This window comes from Ovis aries, chromosome 6, assembly GCF_016772045.2.
Source record: "Ovis aries strain OAR_USU_Benz2616 breed Rambouillet chromosome 6, ARS-UI_Ramb_v3.0, whole genome shotgun sequence".
In the NCBI taxonomy this organism is placed as follows: domain Eukaryota; kingdom Metazoa; phylum Chordata; class Mammalia; order Artiodactyla; family Bovidae; genus Ovis; species Ovis aries.
This window is the reverse complement of record NC_056059.1, coordinates 91,480,180-91,495,790: the sequence shown is the minus strand read 5'-3', so window position 1 is coordinate 91,495,790 and position 15,611 is coordinate 91,480,180. Positions and strand designations below refer to the sequence as shown.

Sequence of the window (15,611 nt, the reverse complement as noted above, 5' to 3'; positions counted from 1 at the left end):
GTGGATCGTTCCTGGGTTCCCCTTCTGTCTCTAAAGCCATGTCTGCTTGGGTTTCTCTGCAGCTCCACAATTTCTTCAGCTACCTTGTGGATCACTTCACCCCCAGCAGTCACAACGAGAGTGAGTATGAAATGCCACCCGGCAGGTCCTCTGGTCTGAGGGTCAGAGACATCAGGGTGAGGTAGAGGGGTGCACGGGGAGTGAAAATGTGAATCTCGTGATGGCCAGGGAATGAGCGAGGAGGTTCTCCTGGAAGCAGACCTGGAGACAAGAGTTTGAGCACAAGGAGTTTATTTGGTAAATACAGGAAGCACTGAGAGGTGAAGGAGGGGCTCAGGAAAGGGGAGGCACACAGAGAAGGAGTGGGTAACTAAACCAGCAGTTTGTCAGGGAAATAACGCAAAACACAGCCCAGGAAGCCTCCAACCTGAAGGCAGTGGTATCTGGAGTCTGTGTCACTGGTGGGAGCTGCTGGGAGGGGCAGATGGGAGGGTCATTCCTGTGCATCCGGCCTCTCTGCTGATCCAGGGGAAGCCCTCAGGCAGTGATGCTGGGGCAGCCTTTGGAAATCAATTGCCTGAGTCTGAGGCATCTGCCGTACTAAGTACCCCAGAAATGCCTGTGAATTTCCACTTAAAATTTTCTCTTAAGAAAATTAAATGTGCATTAATTTTTTTAAAACATCATCCTTGTAGAGAAGGGGGACAAAAAGAAGCAAATGTAGAAAAATATGGGAAACCTATTGAAAATATGTTCATTTCCCCAGTACCCCTTTCCTCCTGCTTACCAACCTAAGCCGCTGAATCTCTGTACTTTCTAAGTCAGTCAGTCTTTTAAAATAGAAGTCAAATGGATTTGACATGATAACATAACCTTTCTCCTGCCCATCCTAGTTTCTTGTGACCTGGTCTTCTCCTTTCTCCTCCCCGGTGTTGGCGGCCTTGCCCAACCGGCCATGTCCCCTGCAAGTAAGGTCCAGGAAATGGACTCTCTATTGCTTGAGCCTGCAGGCCTGCTCTAAGCCAGCCCACCCTTTCTGTGCTGCCTAGGGGACTTCCTGAACCGCATGTTCACTGAGGAGCAACCCCCCCAGGCCTCCGAAATGCAGAACAGCGGTGACTATGAATCCATCGAGGTACCGGACAGTTACACAGGGCCACGCCTCGCCTTCCCGCTCCTTCCTGACCATGCAACTGCCCTGGTGGAAGCTTTCAGACGGAAACAAGTAAGCTCATGCCAGGGTCCTGGGTCACCAGCCATCCCACGGAAAGTGTAGCAGCAGACAGACACAGTGCAAAAGGAATGGCCCTGGATTTAGGGTGTTGGTGTCAGGGATCCACCAGAGATAGCCACTTGCCCTTTTCTTAGCCAGGACCTTGTGGTTGATCAGGTTTTTATATATTGAAAACCCCTCCTCCTAATCGAGTAATCTCTTCATTCATCTCACAGATATTGAGCACTGCCATGGGCAGGCACTGTTCCAGATACTGCACTGAACAGGGAACAAAACAGACACAAATCTCTGCCCACAGAGGGTTAACATTTTTACTGGGGAGACGTAATAAATAACAAATTAATAATATATATGCATAATATATACATTATATATATATATATAATATGTAATATATTAGGTGGTAGAGCTATGTCAGAGCATAAACTAAGTTTCCGGTGGGAGAGATGGCAATTTTACAGAGTGATCTGGGAAGGAATTACTGAAAAGGTGATTTCTGAGCAAGAGTCGAACATGGCGAGGGAGTGTGCCATGTGTACATCTGGGGAAAGAGTTCTAGGTGGAGGGAATAAATGGAAAGGCCCTGGGCAGGACCTCGCCTGGACTGCTCCAGACATCAGCAAGGCCACTGGGGCTGGAAAGGAGGGAACCAGGGAACAACTGTCAGGAGATGGAGCTGGAGGGGTAAGTAAGGTAGGCTCAATTTTCTGAAGGAGATGGGGAAACCATGAGCACAGAAATGATATAATCCAGCTTTCTTTTAAAAATAATCATATTGTTTGATGAACAGAGTGTAGGGAGCAAGGGCTGAAACAGGGAGGTAGGTCAAGAGACTACTGTAATATAGTCCAAGCTTGGAACCTAGGTGGTTAGAGGTAGTGAGAAGTGGCCAGATTCCAATCCTTCCCCTTATTTCACATGAAGATAATTCACTGCAGAAGCTGGGATGATTTTCCCAGTAATGTCAGGATCACTAATACCATCAGTGTATATGTACTTCTTCATAAAACAATCATATGTTTCTCCCTAGCTAAAGGCAAGGAAGGGTTACACAGTGTAGGAAGAGGACATTGGTTCAGTATTTGAAGGATGATGAAAAACATGAATGAACAAGGGCAGAGGATGAGTGAAAAAGAAACCATCTGTGCATAGGTCCCAGGAGCAGTTTACTAGGGTCACTTAATGCGGTCTTGGGGGTCTTTCAGTGGTAAACATGTGACCCGCCTTCCCTCACAAATATGTCTTATTTTGTCCCCTCCCTGCTCTTCTTCCTAGTAGAGGCTCCATGCTCGGTATGTCTTGAATCTTTTGCATGAAGCCAGGAAACACCTGGTACAACTGCCGAACATCAACCGGGTCTCCACTTGTTACAGCGAGGAAATCACAGTGTGTGGTAAGAGCCAGTCAGAAATGGCTTTATGTGCTGGACACGAACCAGAAAATTCTGCCTGTTGTGGGGGAGAGAGGGGAGGGCTAGAGGGGTCCTGATGGCCACATGGGCAGGCCAGCTTCATGCCTTCACACTGAATATATTTACATATTTATTCCACAATTACTTAAACTGGGGGTGGGGAGGGCAGGTGCTATGAAGGAGAACTGTAGGCCAGGGGGCCCAGCCTCTTCTTGATTTTTCCAAGAGATTCAGATTTGGCCCCAAACTCATGCTGTCCATTCAGAACAGAATTCCAGCAAATAACTAGACCTTCGCTTGTTAGAAGACAGTTTATTTATTGTACCTGAACAGGTCTAAATGCCTAGCAAATGGTTCCTTCTGTCTACATTTCCTCTTAGAGAGAAATCCTGTAAATGACAAATTTCTCCATCCCCTTATATGATGGGTGATGTTTTAATATCCATTATAGGGGAGACTATAACACACAGGGGCTGTAAACTAGCACTTCCAGGGCCACACATGGCCTGCAATATGTCTTGTCTGCTTCAAAATGTTCTTAAATTTCTAGTTTCCAACGTTTGAAAGTTGGGAGGATTTCATGTTAAAATCCAGATTTCCAACTTCTTGAAAAATCTTGTAACACTGACCCATATAAGTGAGTACCAGCGTCTTACTTTAAGATGGGGCAGAAATCTCTCCAGTTCTCATCCAGGCTTTCAGCCCTACACCATTCTGTCTTATTTCTGCTTTAGTAAAAATATGTCATTTATTGTTTGTGAGAATCATACAGAAGAAATATCATGCTTTCTGCTTTCAATATTAATTAACCTTGCAACAGGGAAGCTAATATTTTGTCGTTCAGTCATTAAGTCATGTCTGACTTTTTCTGACCCATGGGACTAGCCCACCAGGATCCTCTGTACGTGAAATCTCCCAGGCGAGAATACTTGAGTGGGTAGCCATTCGCTTCTCCGGGGGATCTTCCCAACACATGGATCAAACCCACATCTTCTGCACTGCCAGGTGGATTCTTTACCACTTAACCACCTAGGAAGCAGCTAATTATTTGTCCCTGTCTTATATATGGAAAAATGAGTGACCATAAGTTTATCATGTTTTCCTGGGTATTTTTATTTAAACTGAGTTACAGATGACATAATATTGCATTAGTTTTAGGTATACAATGAGTATTTTTTTATAGTAAAAATTAGAAACAATGGTGAAGATCATTCAAAACTGATATTTTTTCTTTGTTAGGAGATTTACATGGCCAGTTGGATGACTTAATATTTATATTTTATAAGGTATGAACTCTCAAATTATGTTCCTGTCTTGTTCTGAGGTTTACTTTAGAAGTTCACATACAGTATCTATTAAAAAATGCTTAAGTATTTTAAAATATTTTAGAGTAGTATTTGCTACTATGTAGCAAATGCAGAATGTAAAAATGATTATTGTATTATATTGTAGTGTATTTTTGTAGGCTGTTTAAAAAACAGAAAAATCTATGGTTAATAAAATCATTATTTGGAAAAAGAAAATCAAGTACTAAATAGAGAAAATTATTTATTATCAAAGCAACTGAAAGCTATTTTCATACCTATTTTTAGTTACCAAATGCTCTGTATAGTGATAACTATTCCACTAATGTAATTAACACAAAGCATTTTCTGATGTATTGGCTTGTTGAATCCTGAGAAATGTATGGCAGCTATTATTATCATTGCCAGTTAGAGACAGAGTGGCCAGAACTTAAAATGAGCCTTGGAATTACAAGTTCAGTGCCCGTGGCACAAACCACCTGGCAACACTGTGCTTTTGGATAATGAACACATTTATTTTGGTGAGCATGTCATAACCTCAGCCTGGCTAGAAAGGAATATGAGACCAACAGAAAGTATTTCCAATATTTCCATCTTTTACTGACATTTCCTGTTTGGAAAAGAGCCAGACAGCACAGCACTGGCTTTCAGGCCTGATGTGACTGTCCGATGCACAATGGCTTGACCCAATTTCCTATTTCCTTCTCCCACTGTTTCTTCTTGGACTTGACTCCTCGTTTGGAAGAACGGCCTCCCATCACCAGAGCGGGCCTATGTGTTCAATGGCGACTTTGTGGACCGAGGGAAGGATTCAGTCGAGATCCTAATGGTTCTCTTTGCCTTCATGTTGGTTTACCCAAAAGAGTTCCATCTTAACCGAGGAAACCATGAGGACCATATTGTGAACTTACGGTACAAACCAAAACATGCTTGGGGATTTGGTCTTTACTGGTTGCGACTGTGAAGTTATTTTCCCAGAGCTTCGTATTTGTTAGATGCATTTTTAAAGCAATCTTCAAATTTATAAAGTGGAATACACAATATATACCATTTTAAAAGTTTTTCTTAAAAGTTTACACATTATCCTAATATTCTACCATTTTAAAAGGTTTTCTTAAAAGTTTACACATTATCCTAATATTCTAATAAAACTGTTACATTTGTTTTCACATGGCCAAACACTTTAATCATACAAACAGTAAGAGTTTACTATAGAAAAAGTGCAAAATATAGATAAGCAAATGAAAATTAAAGTATCCCATATTTCTACCCACAGATAATATAATTTTAAACAGTTGGCAATTATTTTGCAATGTTTTTTCTATATATATATATTTTTTAATTTTTTATTGGAGGATAATTGCTTTACTATATTTTGTTGGTTCCTGCTATAAACATGAATCAGCCATAGGTATAATATAGAATATGCATTTTTATAAAAATGCAACTGTGCCAGACATAATATCACTAAATTTAATATCTGTTTCTGATTCTAACTCTAGATATGGTTTTACCAAGGAAGTGATGCATAAATATAAGGTATGCAGCTCTTAAAAGCAAAAGTTTCTCTCAGTGCAGATAAATGAAGTGAATTATTTAAAACTTAGTATCATGTTTTCAGATACACGGCAAGAAAATACTAAAACTGCTGCAAGATGTGTTCTGCTGGCTTCCACTGGCCACTCTGGTTGATGAGAAAGTCCTGATTCTTCATGGTGGAGTGTCAGACAGGACTGACTTGGAGCTCCTGGCTAAACTAGACAGGCACAAGGTACTGACTGAGCACTAAACTAATGTGGATTTCTGTATAATGCCAGGCGTCACTGCCAACGAACCTAAGACAGATGTCATCTTGACTCCATTGCTGACTCCAGCTGACTAATACGGGCTGTTAAGAGAATCCGTTAAATCTTTGGACAGAGGGTTGGGAATCCGCTGCTGGGGCAGGTGTACTGTGATCCATTAACATTTGCCATGGATGACGGTGGGGAACGGCAGCTACTGCCGCCTGTTGAAAGCCTTGAGTCCTAACCACTGGACCTGCCAGGGAACTCCCTAGAACCTTTGCTTTCTAATTTTCCACTTCCAAAATGAAACAGAAAAAATAGAAACTATTGGGGTATAAGGTATTCTGTTTTTTTTACACTCCCCCTACTCCTGCTTGTTTTTGTTAAGTTCCTTTGGGACAAGTATTAATACCATCTCTGGTTATGTTGTATTTCTGCTAGCACTTTCCTTGCATATAGTAAGCGCTTAAAATAATGGTTGTTGAGTTTAACTGCAGGAATTGAGACCCTGCAAGCTGTGCAGTGCAGCCAAAAAAAGAAGCAAAGATTCTGTTTTCTTTTAATCATAGACTCTTACCCTTGAATCGTATATTATAGCCTCTCTCCTCCAACTGCCCATCCACACAGGAATGAATCCCTGCTATGACATCCTTGAGCCGTTCCAAAAACAGAGAACTCATTCCACATAAGCCAGCCTACTCTGGGCAACTCTAACTGATGTACAGTAAGTTCTATATATACAAACAAATTTGGTTCCAAGAACACATTCATAAGTCCAATTTGTCCCAAGTTAGCCTAGGTTCCCAATATAATCAGCTATATAGTACTGTACTGTAATAGGTTTATAGTACTTTTCACACAAATAATACATACATTAAAAACAGACACAAAAAACACTTTAAATCTTACAGAACAGTACCTTGAAAAGTACAGCTGGCATACAGGGGCTGGCAGGCACGTCTTCGAAAGTTTGCAACCTGTAGGTTCATATATGCAAAGACTTACTGTAAAAGTCTATACTGTTGTTGTTCAGTTGCCAAGTGGTGTCTGACTCTTTTCAACCCCATGAACTTGCACCACCACCAGGCCTCTCTGTCCCTCCCCATCTCCCAGGTTTGCCCAAATTCATGTCCATTGAATCGGTGATGCCATCCAACCATCTCATCCTCTGTCACCCTCTTCTCCTTCTGTTATGAGACATAAATGAAAGAGTGTGGCCTTAAAATCAGACAGACCTGAGTCAGAATCTGGAAACAAGCACTTCTTGGCTGGGATGGCAGCTTTCTGTACTCGGTTGTCCAGGCGCCAAGGCTTCTTATGTCTTGTTACTCTGCCATCCTTAGAGTGACATCCCCATGCCCTCATGTGCCTAGCTCAAGATAGCTTGCCACCACACCTGCGTTCCAAGCAATACAGTAGAGGAATGAAAGGAAGAATATCCTACCCTTTAAAGACATAGTGAAGAAGTTGCAAGCATCTCTTCCGCTCTCATCCCATTGGTCAGAACTTAGTGCATTCCGTAGGCAGGATGTGATGGCTCCTTTGATCTCTGTGGGACCATCCTAACTCCAGTGTGATGGATCCATGGCTTAATTCCCTTCAACTTCACCAGGGAAATGAGTCATGAATATCACCTCACGAGGTCCAGTCCAGCAAGGTGATACAGAAATGCACGGTATGTGCTAAAAATAGTAACACCTTCCATAAGTTGTTCAGGTACAAGGACCTGGCTATGTCCATTACAGACCCACACTTCCTAGAGTCGGCTTTCTGAGAATGGTTAGGACTCCGATCTGATCCCCATTCATTGGCCTTAAGTCTTCAGGAAAATACTTTGGATAGCATCTTATGAGATCCAAATCAGTGATCAGGGCCAACACTTGGGCTGGTCTTCTGGATGTTTATTCTCCCAAGATTTCTACAGGATCCAGCCTCCAGGACAGCAGTGGCACGGGCGAACATCTGTGGGAAACATTAACGGCTAGAAATAAACTTACGTAGAGCCGTGAAAGTAGCTCCCCGTGATTCTACATACCCGACAGTGTCTGCATTCCTTAACTGAATTCCTTCTGGATCTCAAACTATTTCTGAAACAATGGCAGGGTCTCTAGAAAAATATTTCATAGTTGCTCAGCTGGCACCTGCTTCTAAGGCCTGGGCTTCCCTCGTGGTTCAGCTGGTAAAGAATCCACCCGCAATGTAGGAAACCTGGGTTCGATCCCTGGGTTAGGAAGATCCCCTGGAGAAGGGAACAGGCTACCCACTCTAGTATTCTGGCCTGGAGAATTCCATGGACTGTATAGCCCATGGGGGTCACAAAGAGTCAGACATGATTGAGCAACTTTCACTTCCAAGGGCTACCTTCAACTGGAAGTAGGGCAACCAGTGAAGCTTTATCACAGGTTAAAGTAATCTCCTGACAACTTTTAGCTATAGTCTTTTTAAGAGTGTGATTCCTCTTCCATTTTGCCAGTAGATTGGGGTTGTCAAGAAGCATGTAATTTCCAAAGACGGTTTAAAGCTCAAGATACTTCTTGAGATAGTCTTGCTATAAAGGCCCCTTTATTGTCACTCAAAATGGACATAAGTAACCCAAACCTAGGGATTATTTTTTTTAGGAGATCTTTAACAACCTCATGTGTTTTCAGGCCAGCAAGGAAATGCTTCTATCCAACCAGTACAAGTGTTCACAAATAGCTAATAAGGGCCTAAGGTTTCCAGTGACTACTGGCATCACAGTGAAGTCGCTGATCTTTTCCCAGTCCAGCACCTGGGGTCTGAACTCCTTTGATTAAAGGCAGTGTCCCAGTTTTAGGATTATTTTTAGCACACACCATGCATTTCTGTATCAGCTTTTGAATTGTCCTTTGCATGTTTGGTCCTGTTTGCAAATCCACTGCTGCTGCTAAGTCGCTTCAGTCATGTCCAACTCTGTGCGACCCCAGAGACGGCAGCCCACCAGGCTCCCCCATCCCTGGGATTCTCCAGGCAAGAACACTGGAATGGGTTGCCATTTCCTTCTCCAATGCATGAAAGTGAAAAGTGAAAGTGAAGTCACTCAGTCGTGTCCGACTCTTAGCGACCCCATGGACTGCAGCCCACCAGGCTCTTCCTTCCATGGGATTTTCCAGGCAAGTGTACTGGAGTGGGGTGCCATTGCCTTCTCCGTTGCAAATCCACTAGAGGGTGCTATCTCTCCCACAGTGGGTACTCAGGTGTACATAATGTAACACCTTCTGTAAAGGTGTTCAGGTACAAGGACCTTACTATATGCATTATAAACCCAGCTTTCCCAGAGTCAGCATCCTGAGAATGACCAGGACTCCAGTCAGATCCCATTCATTGGCCTTAAATCTTCGAGAAGATAGATTGCATCTTACCAGATCTACATCGGCGACCAGAGCCAACTCTGGCACCTAGGTATCCCTGCCTGCTGGCTTTGCTGCTTGATCAGCTAAATGATTCCTTCCGGCAGTCACACAGTGCTTTCGGATGTCCTGAACAGTGGACATTAATTCTTTTGGCTCCATGACAGTTTCTAATAAGGTTAAAATTTCTTCAGCAGGGTTAAGTTCCTTATTCCCTGCAATTAACAGTCCCCTCTCCAAATGGCCCTATGAGCATGGACCACCAAGAAAGCATACTTTAGAATCAGTGAAAACAGTTACTCTTATCCTTATACAGATGGAAGGCTCTCATCAGGGCTGTTAGTTCTCCCTTTTGTGCAGAGATTCCTGGGGGAAAAGCTTCTGCTTCCAGGGTATTTTGATGAGTTACCACCACATACCCAGCTTTGCATTCTTCCTGGTCCATAAAGCTGCCTCCATCTGTGAACATCTCAAGGTCTGGGTTCTCCAGTGGCTGGTCCATCAGGTCGGGATGGCTGGAATAGACTGGTTCAATTATCGGAATACAATCATGCATAAGCTCTTCAGTATTATTTGGGAGCACCCTGGCAGGATGCAAGGTGGAGCTGTTTTCAGAGTGACATTAGGATCATCCAACAGTATAGGCTGATACTTTCCACATCTTCCTGAAGTTAACCAATATCCTCCCCCTCTGTTCTAGGAGGAAAAATAAACAGTGAGGTGTATGCACTGTGGCAGGTTGTCCTAATATAAATTTCTCCACTTCCGGTAAAAGTTCACAGGTCACTGCTACAGTCCAAAGACAAACTGGCCACCCCTTAGTAACTGTATCTAATTGCTTTAAGAAATACTCAGCAGGCTCCTTATGCTACCCAGGTTCCAAGTCAGGACTCCAAGGCTGATTCCTTGTCTCTCATGAACAAATAAGTCAAAGGGCTTTCTGGTATCTGGACGACCTAAAGCCAGGGCAGTTAGTTTTTTTAATAACCTGGAATGCCCTATGGCATTTCCCTAGTTGAGTGTAGAGATTCATGTCTCCTTTAAAGTGAAAGTGTTAGTCACTTAGTCATGTCCAACTCTTTGGAACCCCTGTGGACTGTAGCCCACCAGGCTCCTCTGTCCATGGGATTCTCCAGGCAAGAATATTGCAGTGGGTTGCCATTCCTTCCTCCGGGGGTCTTCCCGACCAAGGGGTCGAACCTGGATCTCCTGCATTGCAGGCAGCTTCTTTTCTGTCTGAGCCAGCAGGCAGAAAGCCTCCTTTAAAAAAGCTTCCCAATAGGGTTTTGCAGTGAGTGCAAAATTGGGGATCCAGTTGAGGCAGAACCTGGCCGTTCCTAGGAATCCCTGCAGTTTATTTATGTATTGACTGTGCTGCATGGCATGTGGGATCTTAATTCCCTGACCAAGAATCGAACTCATACACCCTATAGTGGAAGTGTGGAGTTTCAACCACTGGACAGCCAGGAAGGTCCCCCTGCAACTGTCTTTTGGTATAGGAATGGCAATCCTGGCTAGAACTTCCTGTCAGGGAGCAGGTCTATACTTGTGATAATTCCAAACCCAAATATTTAGCAGAGGGCAAAAAAGTGTGACTTTTTCTTGAACACCTTATAGCCTTGTTCAGCCAGAAAGTTCAGAGTCAAAACTGTGTTCTAGTCTGAGGTGCCCTTTCTCTTACTAGCAATCAGAATATCATCCACAAGCTGGATCAAGGCTGCCTCGCTTAGCTGCTGCTAAGTCGCTTCAGTTGTGTCCGACTCTGTGCCACCCCATAGATGGCCTCCTACCAGGCTCCCCAGTCCCTGGGGAAGAACAAGAACACTGGAATGGGTTGCCATTTCCTTCTCTAATGCATGAAAGTGAAAAGTGAAAGTGAAGTCGCTCAGTCATGTCCAACTCTTAGCGACCCTACAAACCGCAGCCTAGCAGGCCTCTCCGTCCATGGGATTTTCTAGGCAAGAGTACTGGAGTGGGGTGCCATTGCCTTCTCCTCGCTTAGCTGAGGGTCCCTCAAATCTTTTGCCAGGATTTCTCCAAATATCATGGGAGTATTTTAAAATCCCTGTGGGACTACTATCCAGCAGTATTCTTGCTGAACTTCTGTATCTAGATTCTTACTATTCAAATCTAAAGATTCTTAGGATTCAAAACTCACGGGTACACACAAAAAAAGGGAATCCAAGTCTAATGCAGTAAGCCAGCACAAATCTCTAGGAAAAGTAGTGAGCAGAGTGTATGAGTTAGGGACTCCTGGATGAATATCTTCTACAGTTTGATTAATATCCCTTAAGGTGTACACAAACCGATATTCATCTGTGCCTGGTGTCCAGACAGTAAAACTTAGGTATTGTAAGGTGATTTAATACAACATGTATTAAATCATGTTCTAGGGTTTCTGGGGGAATTGAATCAATTTTCCCCCCTTTTGAATGGACTCAACTTCCAGGTGGTTGCAGCAAAGAAACTTTTCCAAGGGTCCCTGTTACAGTTACCAAAAAGTTGAATCCCCTTGCTAGTCATTAACAACTTAATCAGATACAGATGGACACGGATAAGACCAAAATGAAAACAAAACCCAGATGGGCCCCAGGCTTTTAACTAGGGTATGGAGGTCAGAACTGCCAATCAGTCTAGGTACAGGTGAATTTCTTGAACAGGGTTACTCATCCAAAAGACATCATCTAACCCCAAGACCTCTTCCAACCTCAAATCCCCCAAATCACCTCCTAGCTACAAAACTAAGCACTGAATGTTGGCTGCACGTCGCCAGGAAACCCAGGGAATCTTTCCTAGAACAGACAGACGAGGGGACTGTTTGGACTAATCCACAGGCTTTTAATATCAGCAACAGGCTGACCAACCATGGGCAGCAGGTCCGTCTCGATTTATCTCCTGGCTGGTGTGCCGTATTTGTTACCGAACCAGGTTCCCTCTGCCCTAGCTTTGCAGCCAAAATGCTGGGATGCCAAAGTTTAGAGCAAAGAGAGGGTTTATTCACAAGGCAGCCAAGTGAGGAGGCTGAAGAACAAATCTCGAATCCTCTTCCCTGAAGGCAGGGGTTCAGGTTATTTATGGGAGAAAGAAGCAGGGTATCTGAGCTGTGAGAGGAGTGGCAGGGAGAGGATAAGGAAAAGCTGCAGTAATCGTGGTTCTGAGCAGGCATAACTAGGCTACAGGCTCTGCACCTTCAAAAGGGCACTAATGGAACTCTCGAGCATGCCTGGTTGAAGGGTCAGTGGTCCCATCCAGTCTTAGTCAGCTCAGCTAGAACTAGACACAGCCAATTCCAAGTTCCCAGAAAACGACTCAGGCAAACATCTTATTTAGGCCACGTGCTGCTTGGAGGGCATGCATGTTTTCTGTAGTGACAATTAAAACAGCCTTGATTAGTGAAGGTAGGTTACAGGTGAAATGGATTTCACTAACGCTTACCCACCGTTTCAGAAACTTAGGGGGGCAGAGGGTCAGCTATGTAGATTCCATCCCAGTGCAGTCTCAGTATCTCTGTGCCTTGGGGTTCTTACTTGTACTATAAGTGAGGGCTTCCCAGATGGGACAGTGGTAAAGAACCCGCCTGCCAGTGCAGGACACGTGAGAGCCTCGGGTGGGATCCCTGGGTCAGGAAGATTCCCTAGAGAAAGAAATGGCAACCCACTAGAGTAGTCTTGCCTGGAGAATCCCACAGAGGAGCCTGGTGGGCTGCAGACGCTGTGGGATCACAGAGTCGGACATGACTGAGTGAGCCCACATACTGTTAAGTGAGAATGCTATTGCATGGGGGTGTTCAGGCTAATCAATATATTCATAAAAGGGCCCTGGAGAGCACCTATTTGGAAGAGGCTTGATACATATTAACACTATTATCCTTAAGAATAAAAGTCAGGGACACCTCTTGAAGCAGATAACATCCTTATAAAGTTACCTGAGGACCGGAAGGGGCGGACTGGTGGACTGGCCCTGACTGTGAGGTGGCAACAGGGAAGGGAGGAGTTGGTTAGGAGTCTGTTCACACTCTGAAGACTCGCACTCTCTTCACGCAGGGCCAGAACTGCCTAAGAAGTAATTAGCACTTGTCCAGGGTTACAGAATAACCTCTGTTCTCTTCTCTTCCATCAGGATCCCTCTTCAAATGTCAGTCAGGTACTGCCGAGCCATGTCAAGTGCCCGTCTTTGTTCCCGCCCGTAGTCAGTCCACACCGGGACGTGGCTTTCTTGTACTGCAGTCCTTAGATCTATTTGCAGAAAGTTCTCGCTCCTCGATTACACACCTGAGGAGTCTTCTTTGTGAACCAGACGTTTCTCTTGATACCCCTGTGGATGCTGTGGCACTTGGGCATGCTGGGAATGGCTGCTCTTGCCTTTGGCTGGATGCCCCAGGTCTGCTTTGTGGCCTGAACCAACTCTTTCTCAGGATCAGAATTCCTCCTGCTTGTGTTCTCCCCATTGTCAGCTTGGTCCCAGTACCACGATGACTCTGAGGCAGGGAGAGGAACCACACCTGGTCCCTTTGGCAAGAAGAGCATCTTCCCAATTAGATCCAGGTTGAAGTGAGGCGCTCCCGTTCCCTCCTAGGTCCTTCCTCAGCAGGCATTTCCTGCGAATGGCCAGTTATAGCAGGTGTCAGGTTTTTCCCACTCCAGCCATCCTCAGTCAAGGCTGCATTTCTTCCCCTTTGTGTTTGCATCTGTGGAAAAGCAAGAGAGTCAATAAGGGCTCGCCTTCTGAGAGGTGCTCTGTCTAAAAATCACTAGGTTCCTAGAAACAGGTCGGCATTTCTCCAATTATTTGTGGTGGAGGACCAGGTTTCATAATTTTTAAATTTGTCACAGACCAGTACTGTTGTCGGAGAAGGCAATGGCACCCCACTCCAGTACTCTTGCCTGGAAAATCTCATGGATGGAGGAGCCTTGTAGGCTGCAGTACACAGGGTCGCTAAGGGTTGGACCCGACTGAGTGACTTCACTTTCGCTTTTCACTTTCATGCATTGGAGAAGGAAATGGCAACCCACTCCAGTGTTCTTGCCTGGAGAATCTCAGGGACAGGGGAGCCTGGTGGGCTGCTGTCTATGGGGTCGCACCGAGTCGGACACGAATGAAGTGACCTAGCAGCAGCAGCAGTACTGTTGTAAAATGTGATAAATGTGAATTACTAGAAAAATGAAATGCAAACCCAAAAGTATAAGCCCACTGATCATGTGTTTGAATGACATTGATATAAAATTGCAATAAAAGCTTGGAAAGGCTTAGTTCTGTGCTGACCTTGCCACCATCGGGACAGTCCGTGGGGCCCCGCTGACTTGATGCCACATTTCTGCTGTCAAAGGAGAACAGTTTCACTGAAGCATCTGTATCTTTTCTGACTACTTTTAGATTGTTTCCACCATGAGATACAAAACAAGAAAGGAGAATAAGAAACAGGCGGAGGAGAAGGGAAACGCCAACCAGACGGGATCTGCCGGGAGACCCTCCCCGTGGTTTCTCCCCCAAAGCCGCTCTCTGCCCTCCTCGCCCCTCCGCCCCAGCACCCACAAGACCCACAGAGCCGGGCGCTCCTCCAGCGTCCCCTGCGGCGTCCCCCTGGACCCCAAGGAGCTCTCCCGCCGGGTGCGGCACTCCGTGGACCTGGAGCTGGAGAGGTGCCGGCAGCAAGCGGGCTTCCCGGCGATCAAGGAGAAGGAGGAGCCCTCGTCCTCCGAGTCAGAAGTGGACTCAGATGCGGAGGAGCCGCCGCAACCCACACCGGAGGAGTGGAGGCAGGTGGGTGCGGCCGGCGCCGCTCTCTGCAAAAAGCAAGGATTTCACAAAATCCAAACAATCTCCTCCTGGCTCTTTTCGTCCTTATTTCTCTCTCCCGGAGGTCAGAGCACCCAAATTGGTATTTGCTGGTGTGCTAAGTCGCTTCAGTCATATCTGACTTTGCAACCCTGCGGACTGGACTATATGTAGTTCGCCAGGCTCCTCTGTCTTCGGGATTCTCCAGGCAAGAATACTGGAGTGGCCCTCCATGCCATGCCCTCCTCCTGGGGATCTTCCCGACCTAGGGATCCTCCAGGGGATCTTGCCGACCCAGGGATCATACCCTGTCTCTTGGGTCTCCTGTATTGGCAGGCAGGTTTCTTTACCACTAGTGCCACCTGGGAAGCCCAGTATTTGCCTAGTGACGCCTGTGGTCTGGAGTTTTATAAAGATGGAAGTTGTGCCAGGTGGGCTGTATTGTCTGAGTAAGCTTGGTTTAGTGACTCAGCATCACTGAGGGGAAAAGGTAAGCCACAATTTATCGGCTGCTGTTTTATGCATAGCTGACATATGTATCAGATGACTGCTGCAGCTCAAGGCCAAAAGTATCATATCAGCAGCTTCCGTCCTGTGTTTGCAGGCAACTAAATGGCAACCCACTCCAGTGTTCTTGCCTGGAGAATCCCAGGGACAGAGGAGCCTGGTGGGCTGCCGTCTATGGGGTCGCACAGAGTCGGACACGACTGAAGCGACTTAGCAGCAAAACCT

At 45.3% G+C, this 15,611-nt stretch overlaps 1 protein-coding gene and 1 long non-coding RNA gene across 4 annotated transcripts in view; one reads left to right on the top strand and one right to left on the bottom strand.

The window, feature by feature from the left end:
• PPEF2 (protein phosphatase with EF-hand domain 2) overlaps window positions 1-15,611 on the top strand; it is a 57,982-nt gene that overhangs the window by 27,411 nt on the left and 14,960 nt on the right. For both annotated transcript variants that reach the window (XM_060417249.1, XM_027970759.3), the window contains 8 exons: window positions 63-120; window positions 1,050-1,225; window positions 2,513-2,627; window positions 3,885-3,931; window positions 4,695-4,861; window positions 5,452-5,488; window positions 5,571-5,720; window positions 14,478-14,864. In XM_060417249.1, the coding sequence (XP_060273232.1) occupies window positions 63-120; window positions 1,050-1,225; window positions 2,513-2,627; window positions 3,885-3,931; window positions 4,695-4,861; window positions 5,452-5,488; window positions 5,571-5,720; window positions 14,478-14,864 (1,137 nt within the window). The remainder of the gene's footprint in view (window positions 1-62; window positions 121-1,049; window positions 1,226-2,512; window positions 2,628-3,884; window positions 3,932-4,694; window positions 4,862-5,451; window positions 5,489-5,570; window positions 5,721-14,477; window positions 14,865-15,611) is intronic.
• Window positions 3,734-15,611, bottom strand: part of LOC132659970 (uncharacterized) — a 62,025-nt gene continuing 50,147 nt past the window's right edge. Inside the window, exons 4-7 of one of the 2 annotated variants that reach the window (XR_009601084.1) lie at window positions 14,367-14,887; window positions 13,030-13,791; window positions 9,117-9,795; window positions 3,734-7,698 (exon numbers count right to left, since the gene is read on the bottom strand). This is a non-coding gene — a long non-coding RNA (uncharacterized LOC132659970). Of the gene's footprint in view, window positions 7,699-9,116; window positions 13,792-14,366; window positions 14,888-15,611 lie in introns of both variants that reach the window. The other variant, XR_009601083.1, reaches the window with a different exon arrangement.